The sequence below is a fragment of the Colossoma macropomum genome, unplaced genomic scaffold (assembly GCF_904425465.1).
Source record: "Colossoma macropomum unplaced genomic scaffold, Colossoma_macropomum, whole genome shotgun sequence".
Taxonomy (NCBI): domain Eukaryota; kingdom Metazoa; phylum Chordata; class Actinopteri; order Characiformes; family Serrasalmidae; genus Colossoma; species Colossoma macropomum.
In genome coordinates this window covers 833588-845920 of record NW_023494788.1, presented here as the reverse complement: position 1 = coordinate 845920, position 12333 = coordinate 833588, and the positions used below count along the sequence as shown (strand labels likewise).

General features: G+C 41.3%; 1 protein-coding gene across 1 annotated transcript in view; it reads left to right on the top strand.

The window, feature by feature from the left end:
* The window catches only part of zcchc14 (zinc finger, CCHC domain containing 14), a 63393-nt gene that overhangs the window by 26813 nt on the left and 24247 nt on the right, over nucleotides 1–12333 (top strand). Inside the window, exons 3-4 of the mRNA XM_036567971.1 lie at nucleotides 6060–6130; nucleotides 6230–6301. Of these exons, the coding sequence (XP_036423864.1) occupies nucleotides 6060–6130; nucleotides 6230–6301 (143 nt within the window). The remainder of the gene's footprint in view (nucleotides 1–6059; nucleotides 6131–6229; nucleotides 6302–12333) is intronic.

The following is a 12333-nucleotide window of genomic DNA, read 5'->3' as shown; positions in this document are numbered from 1 at the left end:
AAAAAACCTACTTTACTTTTAATGTAAGTCAATGGAACCAGAATTTTCTCCAAGTGATTTTGGGCCGTTTCTTTTGGTCCATTCATCATGAAATTTACACACAATGTAAAGACCAACAGGCATTTTCAAATTATGTCAAAAACTGAAAAATGACAAAATTGGAGAAACAAGGTTTTCTTTCGACAACAGCGATTATGCGTGTCTGTCTCATGATGTCTGCGTCTTTACGTTGTTGTGAGTGTTTGTATTTGTGTCATTGTGTGTGTGTGTGAATGTACAGTGTGTGTTAGACTGTAATGGGCGAGTCACCAAAGCAAAAAGCCAAAAGAAGAGCCGAATGCCCTGGATTAACAGGCCTGCCATCAGGTATGCAGCAGCTGCAGCCCTGAGGGCTCACAGAAGAGTGTGTTTGAGTGTGTGTGTGTGTGTGTGTGTGTGTGTGTGTGTGTGTTTGTGGTAGGTCCTTCAGGCAGAGAGAGTGTTATGGAGTATTGGACTGGACAAACTTATTTATGACAGTGCTGAATATGTGGTTGGTTATGTGGTTAAAAAGGTTGAAGTCCTTGTTAGAGAAGCTAATGACCAATAGGAGCTTGTGCACTGTGGTTGGTCTCTATGTTCTTTTTATTTCTGCTGTTTTTTATATTTTTATTGCCAAGTTTTACACTATATTTTTAATAAAAATCATTTACACTGAGTTATCAGTTTATTATACCTTGTATTAAGGATATGCATTCTGACTAATATTGATATTTGAGTATCCATAAGAATTAATCAAATATTCAATTAATTGTGGGGAAGAAAAAAAAGGCTTCCACTGATATTAATGCTCATAAAACACGTAGGCTGAACATCAGTAGCACATATTAAAGTAAATAAATAAATAAATATTTGTGTTAGATAGGATTGAGTATCGGAGGCTGCCCCTTCAGATGACTAGGGCTAACCGGGGCAGTGGTTGAGGGTGGTAACTCGTGGGCCTCTACACGAGGACTTTTAGCTACGTTCTCATTACAAGCCTCTTTGCTCAAATCCGATTTTTTTGCTCAAATCTGATCTCTCTGACACGATGGTTCACACTCGTTTAGGTAAGAGATTCAAATCTGTCATTAATGTGATGAACCGGTGTCCTGAAACGACCCTCATGAACACATCCTACTCAGTAACGTCACGTGAACGAATCACGAGCATCATCAGCACAAACTAACGAGCAGAACGAGCTTCGCTGACAAGATAATTAACTCTGATCAGCTCTCAGCTTCATTATTAGAGCGAGACGGAGGAGAAAAAGGTGAGATGAGCTGCTTTTCCACCGTTTACAGGCTTCAACTTCTGGTCAGCGCTGCTGCCATGGTAACGCTGAATGACGGCGCACGCGCAGTGGAAAAAAAAGCACATGAATTCCGATCTGTGGCCACGAATCGGATACGTATCAGATCTAGAACCACATATGAAAGTGGCTCAGGTCGGATTTGAAAAGATCAGCTTTGCATGTTCACACAACTCTGAAAACATCAGATCTGAGTCACATTAGGGCAAAAAATCGGATTTGTGCCACTTCAGCCTGGTAATGTGAACGCAGCCAAAAATAAGAGCAGCTTTTTGAAAAGATAGGCTTGTTTGTCATTTCGACAAGGTGGCACAATTCTTCACAACACCGGGAGGCTGCACTGAAGACATGGGTGCAGCAGCCGCTTTGCTAAAGCAAACGCTGCACTGCTACAGATTTCAGCAATGTTGTATTAATGAAGGTTTGTTTTTATTCCCTGTACTTCCGAAAAATACGTCAGTTTCAAACGATGTAAGCGTCGCTGCCCTCAGCTGCTTTGGGATGACGCCTGTTGTAAAAAGCACCATATAAATACTTTGACATCACTTGATTCATACTTCCATGAGTCCTTTACGTTGGCATGTATGTCAAGCAGTACCTCCACTAGAGGGCAGTCAGAGGTTTTTCAAAACAGCAAACATGGTGACGGTGGAGGTCGTAATAATGTACCATGTAGACGGCGGCGGCCTGTGAGGCCATCAAATACTTCGTGACATCGACGAAGAATTCTTTTCACTTATATTACCTTATGAATGAGAGAAATTGGCGTCAGGTCTCACGTGAACTGTTGGCTACACTGCCCCCCCATGGCTTCCAGTGGTGCTGCTCCATTTCGTCCAGCTTTCAGAGCACATGCACGAATACAGACAAAATGAACGCAGTTAACGTTGAGCATAAATTAGCCTTAAGTGTTTAATGAGGTTGCTGGTGTTTCCCCCTTTACACACAACTACCTCTTCACATATATTGCATTTAGCTGCCTCATCACTAAATTTATTGCCTCATGTATATGGAAACATGCATCTGGGAAAGTTCTCGTCCAGTTAAGGAGAGGCAGAGGAGAGAGAGCTGAAGGGTCAGCAGCACCTGCGCAGGGCGATGATTCAGTGCTGTGTTGGCGGGAAGGCAGGTGGCTACCCATAATGCCCCTGGGTAGTAAGCGAGGTTTGAGGAGTGTGATGATGCCTTGGTGAAAGGTCAGGAACAGGAGGAGGGCACTTTGTACCTGCTCTGGTTTCCGAAATCACGCACATGTACTCTTCACCTACTCCTACACTCTCTCTCTCTCTCTCTCTCTCTCTCTCTCTCTCTCTCTCGCCCTTTCTCTCTCCCTCTCTCTCTCTCTTTTTCTCGCGTTGTGTTTCCCAACTTTTCTCCCATGTACTGCCACACAGCCACTTCACGTATCTCCCTTTTTCATGTGCTCCACTCTCACTGACTTTACCCCTGGATTTCTAGTTAACTTTCACTGAGCCACACACACACACACACACACACACACACACACATGCACATTAGCTAAACCCACAGCACGTAATGAGGGGTTGAGTGGGCGTTGAGGGCGGAGCAGGCCGTCGACTCTGAGGGAAAAGGCTTCCTGCTCTGCAGAACATTCCAGATGGGTCCGAACTTGCCAACCATAGAGGAGCCACACGCACACATGGGTTTGTTGTTATTCAGTGTTGAGACACGGGTTCCTATATGTGTCCCGTGTGTACTGTATATACAGTACTGTGCAGAAGTCACTCATTTATTTACATACATTTAACAGAAAATTACCCAGAAGCCTCAACAGCTAAATATAATATCACATTATTTCCTTTATTCCAGCTTCCATTCTTTTCTGGAGACTCACTTTCAGCTCCTCAAAGAATCTGCAGACACACCTCCAAAGTTCAGTCTTAGAAGCTGGTTGATCATTTTCTGAAGTAATCAAACACATTCAGTGGTGTTGGGGTCTGGACTCTGGGGTGGTCAGTCCATCGTTCAGCTTCTTTGTTTGATGTGTCCGTCTCCTTTTCTCAGTGAGGTTCTTCTTGATCAGCTACACATCCTTTCAGACCCACAGCGCTGAGTCGTCTTCTCACAGTGGAAGGATGGACAGAAACACCTGTGGATGTTTTCAGATCTGAAGCAGCTTGATTTTCTCCTCTCTCTCAGAGATGAAGGCTTTAAGTGCTGTTTATCTGATGGGGGCAGTTTTGGTGGGCAGACCAGTCTGTAAGATGTAATTAGGGCTGTGTGACAGTTTAACACATGAAATACTGAATTGAATCTTGGTCCCATGTTGAACTTGAAAATATGTGCAGATTTTTCTGCCCTTTTCTAAAAAAAGGGAATTTACTGTCTGTGGTATTTGTACCCTACAGATGTAACAGGCAAAAATTAGCTGTAAAGTGCAGAGGTGTTCTTTTAACACACTCATTTACTCATTTACACTTCAGCTGAGTTCGGAGAGGAACCTGGTGGAGTAAATGACCTGAATGAGTCAGGTGGTGGGGGAGAGAGAGGGATTGAGAGGAGAAGGCAGTGGTTCTGTGTTTACTTTTCTCTGATCCTCTGATAGGACACACTGAGCACACAGAGCTCCATTCAGGCCTGATTCCCCTCACACACACACTCGCACGCGCATACACACACACAAATTGCAGGAAGTGCTGAGTCTGCAGGGTATATTTAACACACTGGCCTGTGTATGGCACCAGCTCCGGATGTGTCTCTGCTTGCTTGTGTGTGTATGCGTGCATAAGCATGTGTATGTGTGTGCATGTGTGTGTGTGCGTGTGTGTGTGTGTGTTTATATCTTAAATTAGAGCTTTGTCTATGTGTGTCTGAAATCTGCGACTGTCCGTGCGCATATTTTCTAAATCCTCTGCGTGGCACTTTGCCAGAATGGTCAGAACAGTGTAACTGGAAGTGGTGTTCAGATGTTTTGTTTTGCTGAGGTCTGGGAAGAAGGTGGAACGAACCAATCAACCAACAAAACAGTAGTGGCATATTTAAAAAGTGTGGATACACCAAAATTTACACTGTTAGAAATAAAGGTTCTTTGCAGGTTCATTTTTTGTTCATTGAGGGACAAACAATGTTAATAAGGTACAACAGTGGTTCAAAGGTCTGATTGTGAACCTTCAATAAGTTTTTCCAGGTGAAAAGTTTGTATTTGTACCTTTTCATAACCGAATGTTTTAAAACAAAACAGTAAAATAAAAGCCTGGAGGCGAGACGGGGTGTGTGGAGTCAGTACAGCTTAGAACATATCATTTCAGTGGATTATGGTTCAGTTATGTTCCCTGACTAAAGGTACTGAGATGGACACTTGAGGGAACCACCCCAGTGACAAGAGAGGTACCGACCCAGTGATGGTTTCGTACCTTTATTTCTGAGAGTGTAGGCTACCAAAAATGGTCAAAAATGGTGTGGTCAAACAGTTTGAGCAGCAGCAGATCAACAGTGAAAATGCCATCTGAATGGAACTTTTGTAGCAATAGCTTTTGAAATGATGGATTCAGAAACGACAGTGACGGCAACACAAACACGGAATGGAACTCATTCCCTTGGATGACCAATCCGTTCTTTGTTGGACTTTGGATTTTTTGGCACATACTGTAGCCTAAATACTGCAATAGTTTTATTAAATTTCTTCCATTTTTTAGTTTTTATTTATGTATTTTTATTTATTTATTTATTTATTTTGGTTTCAGTTTTCAGCCCTGTGGTCCTGAATTGTGGATTTTGGTTTTGATTTGTTTATTTCTGTTAAAAAGTAACTTATTAATCTGATAACTGCAGAAAATCAGATTTTGTCAGTAATCTGATTAACACGTTTACATGCACTTAGGTAATTAGATAATGGGGAAACTCCAGGTCTAAATGAGTCAGACGTAAACATAATGTAAAACTCGTTTTAAGAACATCGCACCACTCTACCTGAAAATATGAACATACATCATCCAGAAGATGAAGAATATTTAAATCTTTCATTTCGTCAAGCGTGTATTTGGTTTCAGCATCGCCCCAGCAGTGTTTTGCTGCATCTCACAGTAACGCTGCTCGCTTATTTTCGGTACCGCCGTCTGGTTTTGCGCCTGCACAGACTGAGAAACCTGAAAGAAATCAGAGTAAGAGTTTACATGCACTGAGAAATCTGACTACTGAGCTAAAATCCAGCCTCTTTATCAGATTTCCTAATCGGATTTTTACACCTTACTCTGATCTAAGATGCTGTTTACATGACCATTTAATAGATAACTGCAGAAATCTGATTATGAGCGGATTGTTGAGTGCATGTAAACACACTCAGTGACTGAATAGAATGACTTTAAATTTGACATTGCAAAAATAAACTGTTTAAAAAGTAGTACAGAAAAAAACAAACAGTTGGTATAAAGGAATAGTAGAATAATGGAATAATTACTAACCAACATTGCCATCCAGTCCTCTTCATGATACATACAGTTGTACTGATTTCACAGTACTACACGTATCATGCAATATCATCAGCAATATGTAAATGATTCCTCTGACCAGTCAGAGTTAAAAAAATAAATAAAGTAAATTATTTTGTTCAAAATAACGCATATAATCACGAAGTCTTAACATAAAGATGACACTGACCACTCTCAGACACTCTGTTTAAATTTCTCTATTTAAAATGGGTGATTATGAAAAATGAAATGTGTGAGTCTGAGAGGCTGGTAAAGTTCTCTAACGTTGTTGTTTGTTTCAGTTCGGGTCGAGAGGATTGAGCTGAAGGGAATCACACCCAAAGCAGACACGTCAGCAGAGTACACGCTGGAAGTGAGTTATCAATCTAAACCGCCAGCACAATAACCTTCTCATCAATAACAGTCCCATCACTAACTGTCTCATCAAACATCTCTCCCTCTCTTTTTTCAGGTTCTGTGGTCTGACTCCACACTGACAACTGTTTGCAAGACATCTCAGGATGTGGTGGAGTTAGTCTCCCAGGTGAGTTAAAGCCTCAGCAAACTTCTTGCAGAGACGACGCTCGGCTGGCTTCAGCGAATAATATGACGTAATTGCGGAGAAAACGAACAACCACAGTGTCATTAAGTGACTAAGTGACCCTTATTAGTCCTGCAACAGGGAAATAAGTGGTGTGTGATCCCCAATATTTCAGTCAAAAAAAATCTGCGGAAACCAGTCAAATAGTGTGAGATGCCTAATCTTTTTATAAACCTATAGGACTTTAAAAGTCATCCAAGGCTTAAGAAAGACAGAGAAAAGAGGGAAGAGAGAAAAGTAGATTAAATTAGCTAAAGTTAAGTTAGAGTAAATAGTTAAGATAGATTTTATAGTTTAAAAGAACATTTACAACACAGTGATTGGGCATAACATGATGACCACCTCCTTGTTTCTACGCTCATTGTCCATTTTATCAGCTCCACTTACTATATAGGTGCACTTTGTAGTTCTACAGTTACAGACTGTAGTCCATCTGTTTCTCTGATACTTTGTTAGCCCCCTTTTACCCTGTTCTTCAGTGGTCAGGACCCCCATGGACCCTCACAGAGCAGGTACTATTTGGGTGGTGGACCATTCTCAGCACTGCAGTAACACTGATGTGGTGATGGTGTGTTAGTGTGTGTTGCGCTGGTCTGAGTGGATCAGACCCAGCAGTGCTGCTGGAGTTTTTAAACACCTCAGTGTCGCTGCTGGACTGAGAATAGTCCACCAACCAAAGATATCCAGCCAACAGCGTCCTGTGGGCAGCGTCCTGTGACCACTGATGAAGGTCTAGAGGATGACCAACACAAACTGTGCAGCAGCAGATGAGCTATGGTCTGATCCACTCGTTCTGCCTGTTGTTCTCTATTAATGTTCTTTGCCAATTAATTGTTACTATTATTATAATTATTATTAATATATTGTGAAATAATGGTCCAACTAACCAAACATTGCTCTTAGGGAACTCAAGCAAAATACTGGTAATGTTACTTCAGTAAATGGTAGTAAAAGAATTGTCTCTGCCACCACTACTGGAAAAATCCTAGAGGAAACATTAGCCACTTTTACATGCAGCCTGATAATCCGTTAATAATCCGACTAATAGCTCAATCGGAATAGAACACGTCCATGTAAACACCTCAATCGGAATAGTCTAGTCCGATTGAGGCCATTCAGAATACAGTTTCTATCCGACTGATCGAGGTGGGTAATCCTGTAAATAATCCATTAAATAGAAGAATAATATCCGTGTAAACGCCTGTATCTGATTACATTCCCTATCGGAAAGTTTAAGTCCGTTCTGATCATGTTCGTCACATCATAGTGAAAGTTTATACCGTTCAACATGGCGGAGCAGAAACTGGTCTGCAGAGGAGACGAAGTTTATGCTCTGCTCTTTAAAAGACGGCGGTGGGACGGACGTCCAGCTTATGTGTCTCAGAACACGACGTCTTCCTCTCGGCCTTCTTTAATAAGGACATGTGAAGGACGTTTTCCTGAGTCTGACATCATTTTAAAGTAATTAAAAACACAAGCACTGCTCACTGGAAACTCATCTCACGCGGACTGGACCTCACGTGATGTTGGCTGTCATGGTAACGTTTACTCTAAACGCTATTCCATGCATGCGCGTCATTTTGCATCGGATTACTTGTAGTGAGCATGTAAACGAAGATTTTCCATCAAATTGTTGAACAGAGTGAGCATATAAACACCTCAGTCTGAATCTGTAATCGGATTGTATTCAATCGGATTGGCAAAAATCTTTGCATGTAAACACAGCCACTGACACAGTCAAGTGAAGTTTGATAGGCTACACTGTTTGTTGTGGTATGTTTGCGTACATACGCAAAAAAGACGAGCCTTTGAAATCTGGGCCGTAAAAGCTTTTGTGGTGGGCCGTGAGGCTGGGAACCCCTGCAGGATTGTTTTTGAAAGAGTATGATTTTAGCTGTGGTATCAACTTTAGGACAACCTGCCTGATGGAGCTGATCAGGGTCTTCAGGAAAATCACACCTACTTGTGCTAGACTGGGGTCAGAGTTATAGCTCTGCTGGTGGGCAGACTCTACAGGGTTGGACTCCCTCGAGTCAAGAGTATGGTTTTGTTTGGAGAGCTCAAACAGTGCCACATCAGCATGGAAGGAATTCTTACATCAGGATCTCAGGCTGGTACGTGGCCTCGTAGTGGGATAGCTACTGTAAGGGCTCAGAATATGTACGTGTGTGTGTGTGTGTGTGTGTGTGTGTGTGTGTGTGAAAGATAGAGATTGATTGCATTTATCGTTTTATCTCTGATAAGAAAATTCTTGATGATTCAGATTCTTGTTCAGTCAAGTTCATCATCAGGTTTGTGTGTTGTGTTCAAGTGAAGGCAGTGAGATATGCGAACTTGTTTGAGATATGTTGTTGTCAGGTAGTTTGAGAATGTATATACGAATTAAAATACATGTAAAAAATAAAAGTATTTAGAAATTAGGGATCACGATACCAGAAATTTAGTAGTCGATACCAGTGCCAGTGAAATTCCACAATTCTTAATATCCAATTCGAAATCACAGTAAAAACAAGACAATAAATCCCATGTACTTCAATATACACTCCTTTATTAAAAACAATTTTCAACAATAAAAAAACAAAACAATTTCAACACTACAGTCATTATAACACATTATTTGGCTGCCTTGCCTGGTCGACATCCTCCTCTGGCTGATACTGTGAAAGGAAAATTCTGAGATTGCAGGTATCAAGTAGCTCAATGACTAAGAAAACAGGAGAGGCTGCACACACTATGTAAACACACATACACACACACACACACACACACACACACACACACACACACACCTCTATATACTCAGAATGAACAGTAAGGATGGCTGCCTACTACTTCGAGCTGTGATTACATTATGCTAAGCCCTGGCTTCACTACATGACTTTTAAAGTCTTAACAGATTATAAAAAGACTGGGTGCCTCACACTATACGACTGGTTTTCGGCAGATTTTTGGGTGACTGAAATATTGGGGATCACCCACTAAACGGTTAAGAATCACACACTACTCAACTTTCAAGTTGTTGCTGAACCGAACAGAGCTCACTGAACTCTCACAAACTCTTGTGTTCTCCCATTACTAGGAGACGCAAATAAACAAACAGCTGCTGCTGCTGTTTTCTCCGCCGTTTGCGCTGAAACAGTAAAGAAGCAGTGGGTAAACATGTTTAAGTGAGGATCGTGGATTTAAACGTGATCAGTTTGGTATTTTTTAGATTTTAAATGTACGTAAACTCGCCTGTGCCTTAAACTCAGGTCATTAAAAAGCTTCGCTCCACACGTGTTACTTCGCCATTTTTCTGTGTTGACTTGCTGTATTTTCTTCTTTCGCGCACTCACTTTTTATTGGCTGTTGCAGGAATCCATTCAGATTGAGTCACACTAGATTACGCTCAGAGTCGGGTTGAAAAAGTCTGACGTTTAATAAACTTCGACTGGTCTGAAACGCGATCAGGAGGCCAAAAATCTGAGTCTGCGCCCCCCACACTCGACTCAGTTCTCTCTCCGACTGTCGACTCCGACTGACCCAAAAATCTGCAGACTAGAGCCGGCCAGCACAGACTCGGCCAGACTGAGAATCAGGGCTAAAATCGGGGTAACAGTTTTGTAGTGTAACCCCAGCTTTAGCCTAAACATGGTCTTTTAGCATTTAGCCATTGCAAATGTCACATGGAGTTCGCTACTCAACAATGCCAGCTGTCTCAAACAAAAATAATAATAACATATATTTCAATATAAGGATAACAAGGATAACAGATTGGATTTGTTGTTAATGTAACGTTAATATGAATTGAAACTCACCTTGAATTCTTTGAATATATCTGGATGTCTGTCTTTGAGGTGCTTCACGAAGTTGGAAGTGTTTCTTCCTTTCGTCTGAAAAGTTCGATGGCACCGTTTACATGCAGGTTTTTGCGAATCTGTTAATCTGTGATGGTCGACCTCAAACGCAAAGTATTCCATCCATACACGACTCGTTTTTTTCCTTCCATGAGTTGAGACGGAGCTTTCGCTGCTGCTGCGCTTGTTGCCAGCTTCCATGTGTTGTTTTTCTGTGCTGGAAGGCGTTCGTCTTCTTTTTCCGTCAGCATTTATCCGCAGGATAGGACACTTGTAGTCATATATGCTGCTCCTCCATCAGGAGCAGAAGAATTGCATCCCTGGTACTGTAGAAAAACATCACGTTTTCAGAATGTTGACATTGACTTGGTATTGAAGTATAGGTTCTTATGACATCCCTGCAACAGTTTTCCTATAGCAGCGATGTTCCTGTGTGAATGGGGAATCATTACTGCTTAAGGCGTCCCTTTTGCTAATAAGGAGCCAGGAGCTACTGCAGCTGCCCACCACCTTGAGGAAACTCAGCTGCCTGCATAAAAAGTAGGGCTGCTGTTAACAATTATTTTGTGTCTGAACGATTCTGTTTTCATAACAAACACTCTGTAGGACAGTTTTATTTTTTAAAAGAATTTAACTATTGAACTCCAACAATAGACTTACTAAATTCAGTTACTAATCACTTAAATCTCTGCAAGCCTTCCATGTACAGAACATCTCAGACGAAACCTGAACTAGGTCTTACATGATTTTTGAATTTGTTGTAACATAAAACTTCAGATCTAATAGACTAATAGCAATGATAGGCAAATGTGATTTATTAAACGTGTAGAAAGAGCTACCAAACCGTACAAAGAATTACTAAATCATATCTGAAACAAAGTTCCTGAGCAAAAACACAAGCATGTTTACGTTCTCCAGTTTAAGCAGGCTTGTCTGTGGTATTACCAGATTACTCGCAATCCCGAAAAGTGTTATTTTAGTGTGTTTTGGATTGTCTGAGTGTGAAAATGGTGTCACTAATTTCAGTTGAGAGGCTCCTCACCCTGTAATTAAGGGTTCGGGTTTAGAGGTTCGAGTCAAAAGCACCTTCTTAGTCAGGATTTGCTTTTTGTGCACTGAAAACATACCTTATGCTGGGCCCACACTACTATATTTTTTGCCCGATTTGAACAAATTTTCACAATCTGATGCAATTTTCGAGGTCAGGAGCTCGATTAGAAGTGACTGAGGGTGCAGATGATCTGTTATCGTGAGAGGAGAAACGAGTGAATCTTTAGCCCTCCAGTCTGCTCTGAAGTGATCAGAGACCCTCTGTTACTATCAGACATGTTTGATATTTATGACTAATGAACATTCATGAGTCCTGCCGTGTGAGGCGGTCAGATATTTACTCAATGAGTGATTCATACGACAGCCAATCAGAGAGCTAGAAGAGCGGAGAAACAGGTGAAGAGGCGCGTGAACACCAGGTCCAGTGAGCTCAGCTTTGTTTGTGTCGTGTGATCTGAGGAGATCTGAGAGTTTGAGTTCTTATTCGTAGCCCAAACTTGTTATGTGTATTAAACTCTCTCTTTGCCTTGTCGTCTAGTCCGAGCGCCTCACAACAAAACAACAAGGAATTCTGTGACAAACTGACGTTAAGTTTGTGAGTCTCTCCGTTTTCGAAACTTGTTAAGATTTTAAAAGTCGTGTTTTGAGCGTCCAGCCTTAGATTGTGTGCTGGGGGTACATTAAAAAACAAAGGAATTGTACATGAATTTGTGTAAGTGGGTCATTCTACAGAAACGTCCATTTTTCTATCTCTCCATAGGAGTCACTGGTGTTACCGATCCTCATTGGTGCTCCACATAATAAAGGGAACACCAGAGACATTTTTAATGAAAAATGCATTTTACAGAATGGCTGCTACAGAGCATCAAACCACATGTTGTCAGTCATGGAATATCCACTAAAATATGGAATTTAATCCATTTGTATTCTATTTTTTCACAGTTACCTCAGAATAAAGTCGGTCACACCAGTGACTTCAGCTAAAAGCTTCATATGAAATCATGAGCTAAATGAGAAAATCTCTGATAACTGAAAGACACAGTGGACTCACCATGTGCTTTTCTTCATAGATCCTCAGAAAACAGGGAA